Genomic DNA, 17,174 nt, shown 5'->3' on the forward strand with positions numbered 1-17,174 from the left:
GTAAATGGTCTTCCTCACCTACAGCCCAGAAGAGCTGGGCACAGGCCTGGGCCCACCACTGCCCCAGTGGCGGCAGCCCCTGCCCGCTGCCCCCCTGCCCGCTGCCCCCCTGCCCCACCGGTACCAGCCAGTGGTGAGCTCCGTGGGGCGGGCAGCGATGCCATCCCCACCTCGCGTGCCAACCCTTTGCCTTCCCCGGCTACTTTGCTGACGGGAGGTGGGATTCTCTGGCCACTCAGGCAGCACAGAGGACACTGCCAAATTTTGCTTAGCTGTGCTTAGTTATTTATTTTTATCTTCTACGGCTTGTAAAAATGCTTTTAAAACGCTGGATGTGATTCTTTGTTTTCCCGACCGGCTCCACGTCTCCATTTGCAAAAAATTATTACTTTTTCCCCTTTGTCTCCAAAGGGGTTGAAATTAACAGGCTTCTTTTAACGTATCTCAAATGAGTATGATTTCATTACCGGCTTGCCTGGGAGCGGTGCCTGCCGTAGGAAGTTGCTTTAGGACTATTATTACAGGACCGGTAAGGGGAGCTCAAGTCTTGTTTGTGGTAGGTCCTACACGAAAGATGTCTGCGAGCTGCATGGTCTTTTGCAACCTGTGCGTGACCGGAGCGGCGGTGCGCACAAGCTGCACCGACCTGCTGTCCCTTGCGGGTTGGCGAGCGGGGATTCCTGCACGACGCGGAGCGGAGGAAGGGGGGAGCAGACGCTCCCGCTCGGTTGGGAGCGGGCGGCTGGTTCCCCCGGGTAGGGGTGAAGGGTGCGCGGGCGCGGCGCCAGACAAAAGCTGCTGAGCGCCGGCCACGCCAGCGCAGAAGGAGAAGGAGCGCTTTTCCTGCCGGATTCCGCCCAGCAGTGTGCGCTCCGCCGGCTGCGAGCCGGCGAGGAAGGCACGGCCGAGCAGAGCCGCGCCGGGCAGGCGGCGGGGCTTGCGCGACCCCGCTTCCTCCGCAACCGGGCCCGCCGGCAGGAGGGGAACGGGGCCAGCCGCAGCCGCGCCCCCGCTCCGCCCCGCTCCGCCCCGCCCGGCCGGGGCGCGGGGAGGCGGGCCCGGCGCTCGCCCAGAGGCCGCGGTGGCGGGCGCTGTCATCCGGCGGGCCGGGCCGGTCCTGTCCTGTCCTCTCCCGTCCCGTCCCGCTCCGCTCCGCTCCGCCCGCGGGGGCCGAGCCCAGAAATTGCGGCGAGAGCCAGCGGCAGCGGCGCCGCTCCGCGGCCCGCGCTGCTCCGGGGCCGCCCCGCGGGGCTCCGCTCGCTCGCCGCCCCCGCCGCCCAGCCCAGCCTCCGCCGCCGGCGGAGGGGGAGCCGAGCCGAGGGCAGGGCGGGCGCCGCTTCCTTCCGCGGCGGGTCACCGGATTAATCATTGCAGGGGCCCTGGGCCGCGCCGGCGGCGCGGGGCGGTCTCCCCCGCCGCGCCTCCTTTCCCCGCTGCCGCTCGCCCCGCCGCTTACACGGACCGCAGGCAGCCGCCCGCGGCAGCCGCGCCTTAGCCCGCCGCCCCGGCTCCAACTTTTCCTGCCTGTTGCGCGCCCCGAGCATCCCCGCCCGCCGCCCCGGCGGCGATGAGCGCCGCGGGCCAGCGCCGCCGCTAGCCGGCACGGCGGGCGGCCGGCCGGCCAGGGAGCGGCTGCCGGGGCTCTCCGCCCCCGCCCCGCCTGCCGCTGCCTTCTCCGCAGCCCCGCGCTCGGCGGGCATGGAGGTGCAGCTGGGGGTCGGCCGCGTCTACCCGCGGGCGGGGGGCAGGACCTTCCGCGGGGCTTTTCAGACCTTCTTCCAGAGCGTCTGCGAGGCTTTCCAGGCGCCGCGGGAGGAGCCGGCCGCCAGCCCGCAGCCGCCGGCGTGCGCGCCCTGCCCGCCCGGCGCCCGCCCGCCGCCGGGCTCGCCCGGCCGCCTGCCGCCCCGGGAGCCCCGCGGCGCGGGGAAGGCGCTGCCGGCGGGCGGCCCCGCCATGGGCTCGCCCTTCCCCTGCGCCGGCGAGCTGCGGGAGCTGCTGTGCGAGGCGGGCGCGCTGCCGCCGCCGCCCGAGGCCGAGCCGGCGCCCAAGGAGGACCCGCTGGGCGACAGCGCCAAGCAGCTCTGCAGGGCCGTGTCCGCCTCCATGGGCCTGGCCCTGGAGGCGCCGGAGGCGCCGGGGGAGCCGCTGCCCCGCGAGGACTGCATGTTCGCGCTGCCCGCCGGGCCGCCCCGCGCCCCGCGTCCGGCCGGCGGGGACCCGCCGGAGCCGCCGCCCGCCCCGGCCGCCTTCGCGGGCGCCGAGGCCGCCCTGGCCGTCGACGCGCCCGCCGGGCTGGGGCTCTACCGCGGCTCGCCGGGGCCTGCGGCGCGGCCGCCCCCCGGCTTCAGCCTGGCGCCGCCGCCCGCCCGCGTCAAGCTGGAGGGGCCGCCGGTGCCGGCGGCTGGCGGCGGCTGGGGCGCCCCGTGCCGCTTCGGCCCCGAGACGGCCCCGCCGGGCCCCGCGGCCCCCTGGCCCGCCTTCTTCGCCGAGGAGGGGCAGCTCTGCGGGCCCTGCCCCGAGCCGCCCGCCGGGCCCTTCGGCTGCGGGCGCGTCCCGGCCGCCGAGACCGCCGACTTCCCCGCCGACGCCTGGTACCCGGCGGGCCGGGCGCCCTTCGCCGCCCCCGCCGCCTGCATCAAGAGCGAGCTGGGGCCCTGGACTGAGGGCTACGCCGGCGCCTACGGCGACGTCCGGTGAGTACCCGCGTCCCGCCGGCATCCCGCAGGCATCCCGCGTCCCGCCGGCGTCCCGCCGGCATCCCGCAGGCACCCCGCACCTCGCGTCCCACAACGAGCCCCCCCCCCCCGACCCCCCGCTGCGTCCCGCAGCTGCCTCGGCGGACGCCGCGGGTCCAGCCCGCCTTTGCCCTGGCTGCCTCCGGCTTGATTGACCTCTCCGCTGTCGGACCCTTCCCTTTTACCGAAACGCTGTCACTTGTGACTTACTAGGCAAGATTGTGCCAGAAATACTGCGTTGAACTCCCGGACTTCGCCACCGTCCCCTGAAGGTTGATGGCATTTATGTCTTTTCGTTACGCAGCTGTTCTGTCGGCTGCTGCGGGATTCCCGATGCTGCGCTTGAATCACGGACTGATCTTGAGATCGAGTTAAAATTCTCCCTGCGCCTTGCTCTGCCGTGAGCTAGATGAACGGGGAATGAGCTGTGCAGAACAGGCGGAAACTGCTGAATGTATAGGCAGAGAAATACTGCATGTGCTTTGAAGATCTTGTTTTAAGTACAGATAGAAAATGTGTTTTAAAGTAGAGATACGAGAGTAGTTAGGAATATGGCAGAGGAGGAATAGAAAATGTGTTTTAAAGTAGAGATACAAGAGTGTTTAGGAGTACGGCAGAGAAGGAAAGGTTTGTTTGAGAAGGATTCGATCAAAAGTAATTTCTTCTAGTGAATTAACTTCAAAAAAGATTAAGTCTCTGTAAAATAGGTATACACCATCTAAACCAGTGGGCATACTGCATCGTCACCTTTCATCATGGCAAAATGCATTGCTGTGCAAGAGAATTGCTGCAGCTGATAGAAACGGGAGTGAGAATGTGACCATGAAAGGATTTTTCTGCCAGCTCGGAGGTAGCCCCATCCACAAGTGGTTGGTATGGCCTCAGCTTGGGGTCGCATTGTTGGAGCTTCACATCCACATGCTCGCCCCATGGAACTCTGGTGGGAGCAAAGATTAAAATGAACAATTAGATTTTCCCTTTAAATTAGCACAGGGCAACTGCTTGTGCTTCTGTGCTTGTTTTGTTGCTTTAAAGTGCTCGCAGCTTTATTTGGGCAGTGTAGTAATTATCTTCCGCACAGTAATTTACTTGGGGATTTTACAAAGAAGTTGAGGGCTTGGCAAAAAAAAAAGGGGGTAAAAGTAAGGACAGGTCAAAATGAGTCCAGCTGTGAGTGTTGTACCGGTGGCAGGAGTTGAGCGTACCCTGTCTGTCTTTCTCTGGGGTCTGGGTAAATCTCTGCGGAAATCAGCACAGAGTGAGCAGGGGTGAATAAAGTCGGACAAGTTCAACCGTCCAAATGCTGTCAATGGGTGATGCAGGTTTTTGATAGCAGAAGGCTCAGCCTTGTGATGGTTTGTTTGCCGGCAAAGCCCATGCAATAGAACCATGCACAGATAGGGAATATTGCGTTAAGGAAAAGAGGTTTGGGCTTACGCGGTGGTCAGCAGGCAGTGGTGTGGGCCGGACCTGGGCAGCAGGTAAATTTTGCCTGAGTCTTGCCTTAGAGATAAATGACGTCTCCCTTATTCCTGGGGGAAATGTGTATCCTCTTCCTTGTGGCTCTGTTCAGCTGACGGCATCCATGTCCCCGCTCCCCCTGGCACAGCGTCTCTGAGGGGGCCTGGGCTCCCGCTGGCAGACTTCTGCAGGGGTCAGTGGGGTTGGAGCTAGCACAGAGAGCTTTTAAAATGCCATTATCTTGTCCTTTGAACTCTGTGCTCATACAGCATTGCACAGCTGCTGCAAGGGTGTAATGGACTGGCAGTGTTTGTACCCCTCTCTGTGTTCGGATGCAGTTTTAAAATGCTGCAAGGAAAGCAGAACGCTCCTTTGTGGTCTGGCTAAAGCTGTACATGTTAATTGCTGCCAGGTTTATATTTCATCCTAGCAAAGTCTCCATTAACTTTACAGTGTGCTGCCTGTCCATTGCCGTGGCTTTTAATTTTCTCCTGGGTATGCAGCAGTGCCAGTGCAATGAGCAGCCTCTGCGGCAGCTGGAGCCAAGGGCAGTGGCTCGTGTACCAGCTTCCCAGGCAGCAGCGCCTGCGAGGAAAGGGTCATGGGAGCTCAAACACTTTACTATAAAGTTCCCTTACCAAAGGATGGTCTGCTTTGGACCCGTCCTCCCGTGCTAGCATCTAGTGCTAGGTGTAAGTTCCTGCCCTACATGGCATTGCACAGAAAGCTTTACCCTCTTAGCCTCAGGAAATGTGGTCTACAGCACTTTCTTTGAAAGTGGTGGTGGGCACTTCCACGGGCTCCCTGCAGCTTTCCCAGTGTAAGGAGATCCGTGCTTCAGGTGCCTGTGCTGTTGCAGTGCTGTCAGCAGCAGCTGCAGACGCAGCCCAATCTTCTTTGAAGAATAAGGAGCATTTTAAGGTGTGTTGCTCCTAGTCCTTTCTCATTTTGAATGGCCCTGCTTTGTGCTAGCAGGATTGCGTCCCTTCCCTCCAAGGTGAACTTCTCTTCAAAACCCCAGCTCTGCCCTGGTGCAGTCTGGGTCAGGCACAGGTAGGTGTTTTTTAAGTTAAACACCCCCGCCAATATATGACACTAAAACATGAACAGTTTCTTAATATTTGGGGGGAATTGTTTGCATTTTCCCTTTATGTAAACTACTATCAGTTGGGGTTTTGGGGTTCTGAGTAGAAGAGTTTACCTCTAAAGCCTTGAGAGAGCGGTGCTGGACTGCTTGAGGGATTGTTATTGGAAAATCGGGTGCTGGCTTCCACCTCGGTCTGGGATACAGCACGCACAGCTCGTAAAACAGATGCTGTCAGCCACTGGGGGTTGCCTCGGAAGCCAACAGATCTGATGGGACCAAGTTAAGGTGCCCCCTTGGCAGGTGCCCCGCTCGCCATTTCGTGGCGTCGTCGGTGGTCTCCGGGCGCAGGGTGGGACGGCTGCTGGGACCCGTGCAGGTCCGTAACTGCTGCCCCCCACCTTTGCTTGTGCAGAGCAGGGGATTTGTCTGGGTTTAGAGGCACTGAAACATTACGTAGGAAACAAAGTAGGCAGTAACATGATTTGTTTTAATTTAAAGCTTTTGATATGGTGTACGTGATTGTGCCAGTAATGCTTACATATAATTAGCAATTAATCCAAGCTCTTGTTACACTGTGGACTTGTAGCTGTTTATCTTTGTGCTCGTTATTGCATAATTATTACCAGCAGTCTTTGAGATGACTAAATAACCTGTTTTAAGAGTGAGATGCAGCATTGATAGAATAAATCCAAAGTTATGGCATCAAACTGACTTGTAAGACCAAAAGACAGCACTGGGTAAGTGGTGTAAACCTATTTGGTTTAAGCTAAAATGGAATCAAAGAAGGAACTATTACTGAAGCAATGGAAACAAAGGTGATAAACGAATTTAAGGCGTAATTGGCTCAGAAGAATCTAGCTGTCCATGTAGTTTCAGATGTGTTTTAAGTGGCATTTGCTATTACTACTGCTATCTGTTTGGTATCCCTGTGTTTGCTGGTCACACCTACCTGCAGATTCCTTTTTCAGTTCGGTTGTAATCAGTTTGGGTGAGTGCCATGTGTTTATGCATCACCTGGCATAATGGCTATATAATCTTTTTGTGGCCAGCTATGTAATTGTGACACTGCTTACAGATAATGCCTGTAATAATTTCTACCTATTGAAGGAGGAGATAAGATTCTGATAAAAAGATCAAGGGCGGGTTATTACACTAGGAGATGACACGAGGCAGGAGGCCATTCTCTGGGCCGCCCTGGCTCCCAGCCGTACCCAGCTGCCCTGCACCTGCCTGGGGGCTGCTCGGGCATCCCCTTCCCCAGGGAAGGCTGGGGGACCCTCAGCTCTTCACTGGCGGGACTCAGAAGCCCTTGGGAAGGGGATGACCATCCTGTCTGTTGTTGTCAGTATGACCTTTCTGGTCAGGTGAACAGCGATATTATGTAAATATTTCTTTTGAAGGCAAGCCCTGCGTGGAGGAATGCTGTTTCTGAAACCTGTCCCTCTGGCCAGCTTTGTAATTCGTACTCATGGTCCGCAGGTGCTGGTACAGATCCATGGATGGCAAACCTCAGGTGGCTGGGAAAGTCAGCGATGTGCTAAAGGTTTTTGAAGGTTCCTGATAAAAGGAGAAGAGAAAGCATTAAAAAAAATTCTTCCTCATCACCTTTCAATTCTTGTCCCTACTGAGAGGCACGAGAAGGCTGTTTTAAACACAGAATAAAACGACAGTCCTGCACCAGTGCTGTGTCTGGTTTAGAGAACTCGGGACTCCTTTATACATGAATTGGCACGCTACCAGGCTATGATAAGATGCTCGTCTGTCACGGCTTGAGTTAAGGTTGTGAAACAAGTGATACACTGAGGATAGATAACAGGAGTAGCCAGGATGTTCAAGTTCTGCTCAAGCCTTATTCTTGCAGAATAGCAGTGGGTGCAGCGAACTCTTTGTGACCAGGGAAAGCTGCAGGGATGGGCACTGCTGGCTTCCCCACAGCTGTACTGGGAGCACAGCAGTGGTGGCTCCTTTCTCTTGCTCCTGAGAGTTGCTATCTGAAGAACTGTGACATGCAAGCCAAAGCTCATTCATTTTCTTCCATGCTTAGCTAGTTGACTTGTTTTCATTTCATTTTGAGGGTGCTGATTTATATAGTATTTCCCATGAGTTAGTTTTCATTTAAATTGATAAATGAGATTATCCTTTTCCACAGCTAGTTGCCTAGACTCAGCCCGCAGTGGTGTGAGAGCAGCAAGTGGTCCTTTCCAAAGATGGGCTGTTTGACTTGGCGCTGGGTGCACACTGAAATCTGGGTCTGGAGCCTGGGTCCTGATGGCATAACACACGGAGAGACTGGCTGTTTTCTTTTGAAACTGCCCAGAAAACACTCCAGACTGGAAGGATCATGGTCCTTGTGTTAACACACTGGCTCAGCCCATGGGCATTAAAGTAGCATTGGTACTCTCCATCCTCACCCAGGTTTGTGCTTGCCAGTGCAGTGGCCTGAGTATAGTGCTGGAGGTGGCGAAAGCTCTGTCCGAGGGACTGGCACAGCCCTTTCCTTTGCCATTAAATTGGGATTTATGTCTCTGGTGATGAATGAAGGAAGAATAACCATTTCCGGTATTCTTTATGTTCCCACTTGCTCCTTCCACTCAATTGATTTTGGTTCTGGGGTTTCTTAGTATTTCCATAGCATATACCACGTATCATAAAATGCTCTCCTTTTCCCCTCCCTCCTTTCTCTGTCCCTCCCTCCCTTTCCTCTCGCGCTGACTCTCCCACTCTCCAGCTCTCGCTTTACCACTGGGAAGGAGCGATGTGTCACCTTGTTAAGGGATGGGCTATGGAGGGCATACATGCATGGTGTGTGTGTGTGGGACCTGCCTGTCCACTGTTACGACACAAAACATCTCTTTGCCTTTTCACCCATTCATTATAAAACTGTTCAAGGGCAGACTTTTCCCCACCCTCTTCTGTGCTGTCCCATCCTCTTCTCCACATGTCTTGAATTTTTGAGCTCTTATACCCTCTGGAAACTGGTTCCAAAGTCTCATGCTTCATGGCAACAGTGATTACCTTTCCCTCCCCAGCTTTCTCTTAAGTGCTGGTTGCAATGACAGGATAAGCTCTACATGACATTTGGTGTAGAAAACAGTGGCTGAGAATTCAGAAAATTTCACCAAAGAAATAATGTATAAAAAGAGCATTGATGAGTTTGAGTTATACAGGCATTTTGTGTACTCTGTCCTGTATTACCAAGGACTTCAGGGCAGGAAGCTGTAAAGGATTTGCCCACAACAGCTATTCTCCTACTTGCACAGCTTTTATGTTTTCTCTGCTGTTTACGGTATTCACTGATATTTATTTGTTCTGCAGATGATAGCTGTCCTTTGCATTACTTCTTGCAGCCAGTCTATAGTATAGCCCATTGGTTTTCCTGTTCCGAGAACTTCATTCCAGCCAGAGAGCTAGTTAAAAATCGGTAGTGATTTGGTTCTTTTTCTGAGGTCAAAAGGCAATGTATTTCAATATACTGATTGTGAATGAGAGATAAAGCATGGTTTGCAGCCCGGGTAGGAACCTGTAGCTTTGCGTATTACCATATCTGAAAGAAAACTGCGCCGGTTGCACAGCTGTGCCTTTCCACCCATGTTTCCTTCTTGGGAGGCCACAGGGACGGGCATCAGCCCCGTGGCAGGATCAGCCCCTCCATCAGGACACGCGTACCCTGGGGCTGCTGCCGCACACCGAGCGGGAGGACGGTGCTGCTGCCGGTGGCTGCGGCTGCGCTTGGTGCCGATGTGTCACCACGCTGCTGAAAGCACCTGTGGGCATCGCAGCGTAGAAGGTATTGGCATGGGGCAGGGGCTTGTGCTGTGCCGAGGAGGCCGGGAGCCTCTAGCAGGTTTGTGGGCGCTTGTGTCAGGAGCGTGCCGCTGCTGCTGGCGTGTCCCTGCGGCATGGTGCAGCTGATTCCTGGAAGTCTCTGCCTCCGCCCCTTGCTTCAGACCAAGGAAGGTGTGGGACAATCCCCGCAAGAATTAAAGCAGAAACACTGTAGCGAGGCAGTGAATGCTGAATGCCATCCGCCACCAGGGCAGCCCCTCCGGACGATGCGCAACTCCCCTCACCTCCGCTCCGAGGACCCTCCAAGGCCATGCTTAGCTCCAGGCAGGAGACAACAGTTTGCTCTGTGTCCATGCCAGGGTGGCATCTTTGCATTGCATCTCTCAGGTGAATGAAAGAGACGGCATGCAGTACTTCGAGAGCAAATTTCAGATGGGCAGTTCAAGGAAAAAGCACAGTGAAAGCTGGAGCTGATCAGAAGTCAGAGTCTGTGCATGGTGGGGAAGAAAAAGTGTGCTTCTGAACTGGGAGGAAAGCTGGAGTTGTTGCCATTTATTGGAGGAAGAAATCCCCAAACTTCCCAAAACATTGGAAATTTTTTTAGTCACATGGGACCATTTTGTTTTGGTATGATGAAAGCAGTTCCATTTCACAGAGTTGAAAATAATTTGTAATAGAGAGTAGTAGTTCAGTTCTTTATATTTTTCTGTCATTCATATTAATTACATTTTTGTCTTAGCACTGAGCTTCATTCATACTTTATAAATTGCTGATTTTAAAATGGCAGTCCTAATTTGCCATTTCTGTATTGGCAATTGTTATTCCAATTGGCTGTCAGTCTGTACTTGGCATGCTTGCTGGTGGCTGTTCACTGGGCTGCTTCAGTAGGCTGTTTAGTTTGAAATGGATACTTGCTGCTTGTGATTGTAGGCTAAAATTACAAAGTTAAATATAAAAGAAAAAAATCATATTACTTTATCATCCCGTGGAACGTTTTAAACTTATCAAATGAGCATTTACTGAAAGAAAACTATGCTGTGGGAGACTTTCTACTACTTCCAGTAAAACCCATTTGTTTCTCTGAGCTGCTCTGGTAGATACCAACGGTCTGTGCAGCAGTTGTATGACTCTGACAGTTAAACATTGGAAATATATGGAAAAAATTAAGTTCCCCCATGCACAGATGTTCAGCAAGAGGCCTGGGAGCGTCATGCCCATGAGATCGTTGCAGCCTGTGGGGCTGCGGTGTTGGCTGGGACCCTGTCCCCGCTGCATGGTGCTCAGCCCGCCTGCCTGCAGCCATCCCCTGAGGCAGCTGGCGGGCAGCATCCACCCCAGCCAGGGCAGGCTGGGAGAGTGGAGCCTCCTCTGCAACTGCACTGGGCAAGCAGGATGCAGCTCAGCTGGTGCGCAGTAACTCGTGAGTGTAATCTGGGAACACTCTCCATTGCAGCTGTTTATTTATAAAGGTCCGGAGCAGCTTGTGCCCCTCGTCACGCAATTCCTCAAAACCCTCCTTTGCCGTTAAAGCTCACAGAAATCTTGACGTAATAGCCTGATAAGCCTTATACCTCTGCATACACCTTAGTTTTTAAAGGAGGATTTTAATGTTTGGTATGTTGCAAGATGATCTACGTGCCTTGAGAGATACCAACTATGCCTGTTTTGCTCCATTCCCTCTGCATTCCTCTGTACCATTTTCAGGATGTTAGCTGTCTTGAACACATTTGCAAGTGGAAAAAACCGGCACGGCATTGTCACGGCATCGTAAGTCAGAAGGCAATGCTAAGCAAGAAGCATCAGATGAACCTAGCTGCCTGAAGGGCTTATGAGACATGGTCTTTTCCTCTTGTTCAGTTGATTTCAGTATTTTTTGTAATTTGAAGTGAATTATCTTTTTTTGAAAATACTGCATAGGCAGCTGTAGAATTCCAGGTCTCTGCCACAGTACACGTGTAGCAGATGCAGCATCTTCATGACTTCGATATCAGCACAATTTGGGGGGACACCACCTCTCTTGAGACAATGAGAGAGGGAACTTCAGGCAGCCGTGCCCATTTGCTCCTCAGCTTTTCTTATGGTTTCCCACAGTGTTGCTGCTGCCTTGAAGAATGTTTTCTGCAAAAGGGACATCTGCACCAGAAGCTGACAAAAAGCAAACACCACAAAGTCAACTCAGACAGACCAAGTGACGTGTGTCAGCTTGGAAGAGGCTTCTCTTTGACACCATGTCAAATTGGTGTCGTGACACGGAGGACATGGGCACCTTCCTTTGTTATTATTGTTAGGTAAGATGTGAGCATTTGCCAGAAGTGATGGATCTCCTCTCACCTTGGATGAACCCATTTCTACACCATATTCATAGGAATGCAGCAATGGCGAAGTTTTCTGTGTGGGTACCAGATTCTTTCCAGCTCTTCCTTTTCCTCAAGAGAGCCAGGAGACAGTATGCACAAGAGGCAGATGTCCTGTCTCCCATTTTAGTGGAGCGTTTATGCCTGGTAAACAATGAAGAGGCAGATACAGGCATGTCATCTTTTAATACCTGGTCAGTGCAGGCATGCCATGCTGTCTCTGCTGCCCGTTTTCACAGTTGTTGGATTGCAAACCAAACTGCGGTATTGCAGCTTCTCATTGCTAGCAGGGGTCAAGAGGTAGCTCCAGGGTGCACCTTACTGGCGTCTGCGGGGCACAGCCGTGGCGGCAGAGGACAGCTGGCAGTGTCTTTGTGAATCTCTGCTTCAGCTGGATCTTCTCCTCCTGCTGCACGGGCTGGCACAGATACCAGCAAGGAATACCTGGAAGATTCTTTCTGGCCACTACAAATCTTCTGCGTGGGAAACCTGCATAGCAGCATGGACTTAGAGGGATGGGTAACCTGCTCAGAATCCTTCCCTACAGCCCAGGCTTCATGGTCCAGCAGGTGATGAGTGGGGAAAAGCCACAGGACCGCTGTCTGGATCTTGTTAGTGTTCTTTGAAGAAGTTACCTTCCGTACACTGGTAGGATGCGGTAAGCGCTGAGCGGTCACGCCGCCGGCTGCTGAGGATGCTGCTGCACCGACACTGGGATCCCGCGTTCACCCGTGGGGCGTCCCTGCCCTGCCCTGCTACTGCTTGCCTCAGGTGGGAGCGCTACCACGTCTGGGTCCCGCTTCCTTTCCTTCTCATCCTTGGCTGCCAAGGGCAAGGGCGGACCAGCCAGCCTGAAGGGTTGGTCCCTCAGTCTGTACTGGGCCTGGCACACTGCTCAGTGGCGTTTGGGTGTGGATGCCAGATGCTGCGCTTGTGCCATACCGTATGGAGCCCTGTGTTGCACGTGCACCTACCATCACCGCTTCTCTTCTGCAGCCCTGGGGAGCCCTGACGGCTGCAGTGTCCTGCAGCGCACTCCCTCAGCGATGGAACTGGGTATGGGCTTCGGGGGTGTAGGCAGTGCAGGAGATACCCCCCTGCATCAGGTATCGGCACATGTACGGGTCCTTGTGGAAGCTTGTTTTGCTCTGCATAAGAGTTTTAAATTAATTAATACAAAGAGTAACTTAGGATTTGGCATTGAATACGGACAGTAGGAGGATACAAAGAACTTTTACCTGGTACACAAAAGCATATTCATTTTCTTGTAGGTCCCTTGTCGTTCAGATCTTTTGCAGAGATGGGTCATATGGCAGAAAGCTGAATAAAAATGCTCATTTATTTTGGGGAGTGAGAAGCAAATCTTAAATTTTGTGTACATCCTTAAGGGTGAGAATGATACACTTCCAGTGGCCCCATCACTCACAGTTTCGAGTTAGCACCTACATGAGTAGGGTGACAGGAGCCCCAGCTTGGATGTCCAGAGCCCTCAGTTTCACAGGCTGTGGTTGCAGAGTGGTGAGCCTTCCTTTGGAAGGAGTTTTGGGATCCAGGGGTAGGAAATTAGGTGTGATTTTTAAAGTATTTGCTTGAAAAAGCTAAAGCCTGTAAAAGAAGTTGTCTTGTGAACTTCAGATTTGTGCTGTGTAGCAGAAAGCATAAATTCTGCTTTGAGAAAAAAGAGCCTGTGGAAGAAGTTGACGTGTCTCTGCATGGCTGACAGCGCTACTGAGAGCAGCGGTGCCCTGCTGACCGAGGGCTTTGCTGGTGAGCGAGGCAGGGAGCCTCATCCATTACTGCACTCGTGCTGACAGCGAAGCATCCCCGTGATTTCCTGTGGTCCCAGTGGAAATCCCAAGCACTGAGGCTGTGGGAGGCATTCATCCTCTGCTTGCAGTTCGTGCAGAGCGAGTTAAATCTGGACCTTGAGGAAGCTGCCAGCCAGGCAAGCTGGAGTTTGGTTAGGCAGGTGAGCTGTGCTCTTGACTGAGTGAAAACATTTGTCTTTTGGGAGGGAGGTGTTTCAAGGCTTGGGATTTACGGAATGCAAGACAGGATTGATGCCGGGGAAGGGGGAAAAAAAAGGTCATTTTACGGCCCAGAGGTCCCTGGGGACCTCTGGAATGCTTTAGGGGTCTGTGGAGGGTAATTGGCAATTATCTGTGGTTTGGGTATGCGATACAGAGGGACCTGGCTGCATCTGTGTGGATGAGCATTCCTGGCTTTTGAGTAGGAGTGATCTCGTCCAGCCCTCACCTGGCGTTTGAGGCTGAATGCCTCAGAGAAGCCAGGCTGTGTTTGTTTTCCTGTGGTGGAAGAAAGCAGTTTGGTCACTTTGGGATTTTAACTCAGACAGGCTAGAGGCCCTGGTATCGATAGTCGCTGCATGCTGTGTAGATGAGAACTGGCTTTATTTTTTAACAATAGTAGTGGTATGAGTGAGATCATTAAAATAAAAAAGAACTGACCCAGTTGTCATGGCAAAGACTTGTGATGGAGGTTCTTCATCCATATTCCCTTTCACCATATCTACTGCTGCCTCTGTCTTCTCTGCTGATCTGCCTGTGCTACTCATCCATGTCCAGCTACAGTTTCATCCTTCTGCCAGCTCTGGATGTGGGGCAAAGGGAAGAAGGAGCCGCCCCGGGAGAGCCCGGTAGCCCTGCATCACTCGGGTGGTGAGATGCCTCACTCACCTGGGCAAGGTGCCTGTACAGGCCGTGTTGGCAGTTGTTGCAACATGGGTTTGTGTTTTATTCTGCTTTAAAAATAATGATTACAACCCCGATTCTTCTCACGGGTATTTTTAAGTGCAGTTCAATGTATCCTCTAACAGTAATAAAAATACTGCCAGTAATAGTACTTTGTGCTTCTATGGCACTTTTCTTCTGAAGCACTTATGAGCAGCAGTTCATTTAGCCTCCAGGCAACCGTGCAAAATAGGTATTACTCCTTTCCTGTAGATGAGGGAGGATGAGGTTTGTCGGGAGCTGTTTGGCTTTGGCAGCAGTCCCTCAGAGCGTATGAACGGCTGTGGGCCCTGGCAGTCATCGGAGCTGGGCTTGTGGGGGGCCGCACTGGGTTTTGTGCTCAGTTTTGGGAGAGTCCTGCAGAAGCGTACCTGTGCACTGGACTTTACGCCCTGTCAATAGTCCCATTTACTTTAGCAGACCTGAGTACTGTCCTTGGGGTTGTCTGACCCCATCCAGCTCCCAGGCACCGGGACTGTGTTTGCAGGAGAGGGGTTATGGGAGCACAGCACCTCACCTCGGGGGACCCAGGTGGGAGCCTCCGCACTCCCTGGGTGCCTGTGTCCGCAGCGGGCAGAGAGAGATGGGACGGGCAGGGAGGGCAGGCTTGGCCCAGGCTGCTCTCTTGCTGCTGCTTTTTTCCTGTTTAATGCAATCTGAGCAGAAGCCAGAAAGAGCAAGGTCACCCACGCTCCTCTGTGGTTTGAAACTCCCCAGCCCCCCCATCTGGGGAGGCCTTTTTAAATAGTCAGAACAAACAAAGTCAAATGCTGACACGTCCTCAGAAACAGTAAGAGTGATTTGTTGGGACACAGACCACAGATTAAGTGATTTTGCAGAAGTAGCAATCATCTTAAGAATACAGCCCAGCTCTACAGGTATTTGTAGCTGATGCCCTTTCCCCAGGCAGTGGGTACCTGTCCCACTGCGGCGGGAATTGGATGCTGCCCTGCTCCGGGTGTCTCGGGTATCTGCACAACGTGAATTATACTCCGAGCTCTCTGCAGGTCTCCCAGTGACTTTTCTGTGCAATCAAAAAGTGGAATGGAGAACACCGTAATAAATAAATAACAATCCCCAGTGAAGAGCAGTAGATAAGCCTGTGTTTCTGCTGGAGCGGCTGGTTGGGTGCCTCCATCACGCTGATTGGGGCGTGGGGCTGCCGAGGGGCTGTGTGATGCCATGGACCACGCTGAGGTCCTTGAGATTGCAGGCAAGGTGGCTGCCACTTCCAAAACAGCTCTGGAAGCAAAAGATATGTCTTAAATAAGGCTTAGAAAGTCAGTGCAGAACCACCAATACTGGGACACCAATAGTGTTTCTACGGGGCGTCCTTTGCTGCGAGAGCGAGGGAGTGCTGTGGGCAGCTGGCCTGTGAGTTAGCCAGGGAGAGCAGCCAGGCACATTTACTGTACGTAACTGTAGTGGACTTCGGCGGGTCTGCACCATGGAGAGCTGGACTGCCTCCAGGACACACTTGCTGTGTGCCTGGGCTGGCAGAGCCCTGGTCATGCTGTGCAGAGTGTGGAGAGTCACTTCAGCGTGCCGGGCAGTGTCCCGGACACTGCTTGCTCGCTGTGCATGGCCATAGTTGTAACGATTTATTTTTAACTCATTTAATGTCTGTAGCCAGGTGTCTGGGACAGGCAGCGCTGGGAGGGATGTCCCTGGATGCTGGCCGCCTGATCTGGGGTGCCAGCACCACCTGCAAAGCTCAGGGTTAAGTTCTTGCCTGAGCCTGGGGGGTCCAATGCGCCGACAGCTTGTCTGGGGATGGGTGGGTGCAGGTTGGTGGGTGCCCTCTCCCTCTGCACCAGTGTGCTCCTGTGGGGACTAGAAACTGGGGTTGGCTGCAGCTAGCAGCTTTGGGAAGAGCCTCGAGGTAAATCCTGCATTGCGACAGCATCTTCACCTGTGCTGCCAGACCAGTGTCCCGCTGGGTGTTCCTGGCATTGCTGCCATCAGGTGCAATCCCCACCAATGCCAGAGGGGAGGCTGCAGATTTCCTAAAACACATTTTATGGAGTCACTGGGACATGTTCAGTTCCTGGGACGAGGTGGGAATATCGGGGCCTTTGCTTCCTCTCCCCCGTGTTCTCAGTGGTTGGGGACGGCCTTAGAGGGCTGCTTCTTTTCTTTCCCAAGATGATACTTTACTTCTTTTTCTGGTGCTTTCTCACCAACCCTTCAGCAGTTTGACTGATGTTACATATTTTAGCTGCATTAGCTTCTTTGCTGGTTGGAAGTGGCAGAAAAAATACTTTGACCTTGGCCCGTGTGCTGAGAACAGAGTCCAGGCACAAGTTTTTGTATCAGTAATTTCCTAGCGAAGGCTCCTGCCTCCTCCCCCTCCCTGCCTATCTGGAGTGGGCAGCAGCAGTGTCCACACATTTTCTGACGTGCTGTTGGGGAGGGTTTGGATGGGCTATCTCGGCAGCTCCTCTTTCCTCTTGTAAAAGAAAAGGAGAAAAGTAATGTGTGTGCAGATCAGGTTAATTGCTTTCATCTGGGTGGCAATTAGGTGCATTAACTGGAAAATGAAATACTGCATGAAAATGTTGTTCAGATGATGTACCTTTTTTTCTTGGGTCGTGTGTGTGTGCATTTGTGGGCATGCGTCGTCTTCTACCCACGGACACAACACATGGTTTTTGTATAAATAACATTTCCATCCCTTGCCCCAGTGCCTGCAGCGATCCATCTGCAGACACTGTCTGTGGAGGAGACGTGGATAAACGGCCGCTTTGCACCATACTGTCTGTGGGAAGGAGCGCCCGTCACGGGCCCCCCCCGGCTGGATGGGGCTCTGTGAGCCTCTGCGCGGGGACATCGTGGGGGCTGGCACGAAACTGGCACCTCTTCTTGTCACTGCTCAGGCACAAAGTTGAGAACTAACCCTCCAGGTCCCCGCCTGTCCCTTCTCCCTCTGTCTGGAAGTGCCAGCTCCATTTAGCGGGGCAGGTCTGGGTGGCACGTGTCTGGCTCAGGTCCGAAGCCTGGA

The 17,174-nt window shown here is 53.7% G+C and overlaps 1 protein-coding gene across 1 annotated transcript in view; it reads left to right on the top strand.

Annotated features, from left to right (window-relative positions):
• The first annotated feature begins 1,646 nt into the window (after positions 1–1,646).
• AR (androgen receptor) overlaps positions 1,647–17,174 on the top strand; it is a 59,251-nt gene continuing 43,723 nt past the window's right edge. The window contains exon 1 of the mRNA XM_029996922.2: positions 1,647–2,693. Within this exon, the coding sequence (XP_029852782.1) occupies positions 1,699–2,693 (995 nt within the window). The 5' untranslated portion in view covers positions 1,647–1,698. The remainder of the gene's footprint in view (positions 2,694–17,174) is intronic.

This window comes from Aquila chrysaetos, chromosome 21, assembly GCF_900496995.4.
Source record: "Aquila chrysaetos chrysaetos chromosome 21, bAquChr1.4, whole genome shotgun sequence".
In the NCBI taxonomy this organism is placed as follows: domain Eukaryota; kingdom Metazoa; phylum Chordata; class Aves; order Accipitriformes; family Accipitridae; genus Aquila; species Aquila chrysaetos.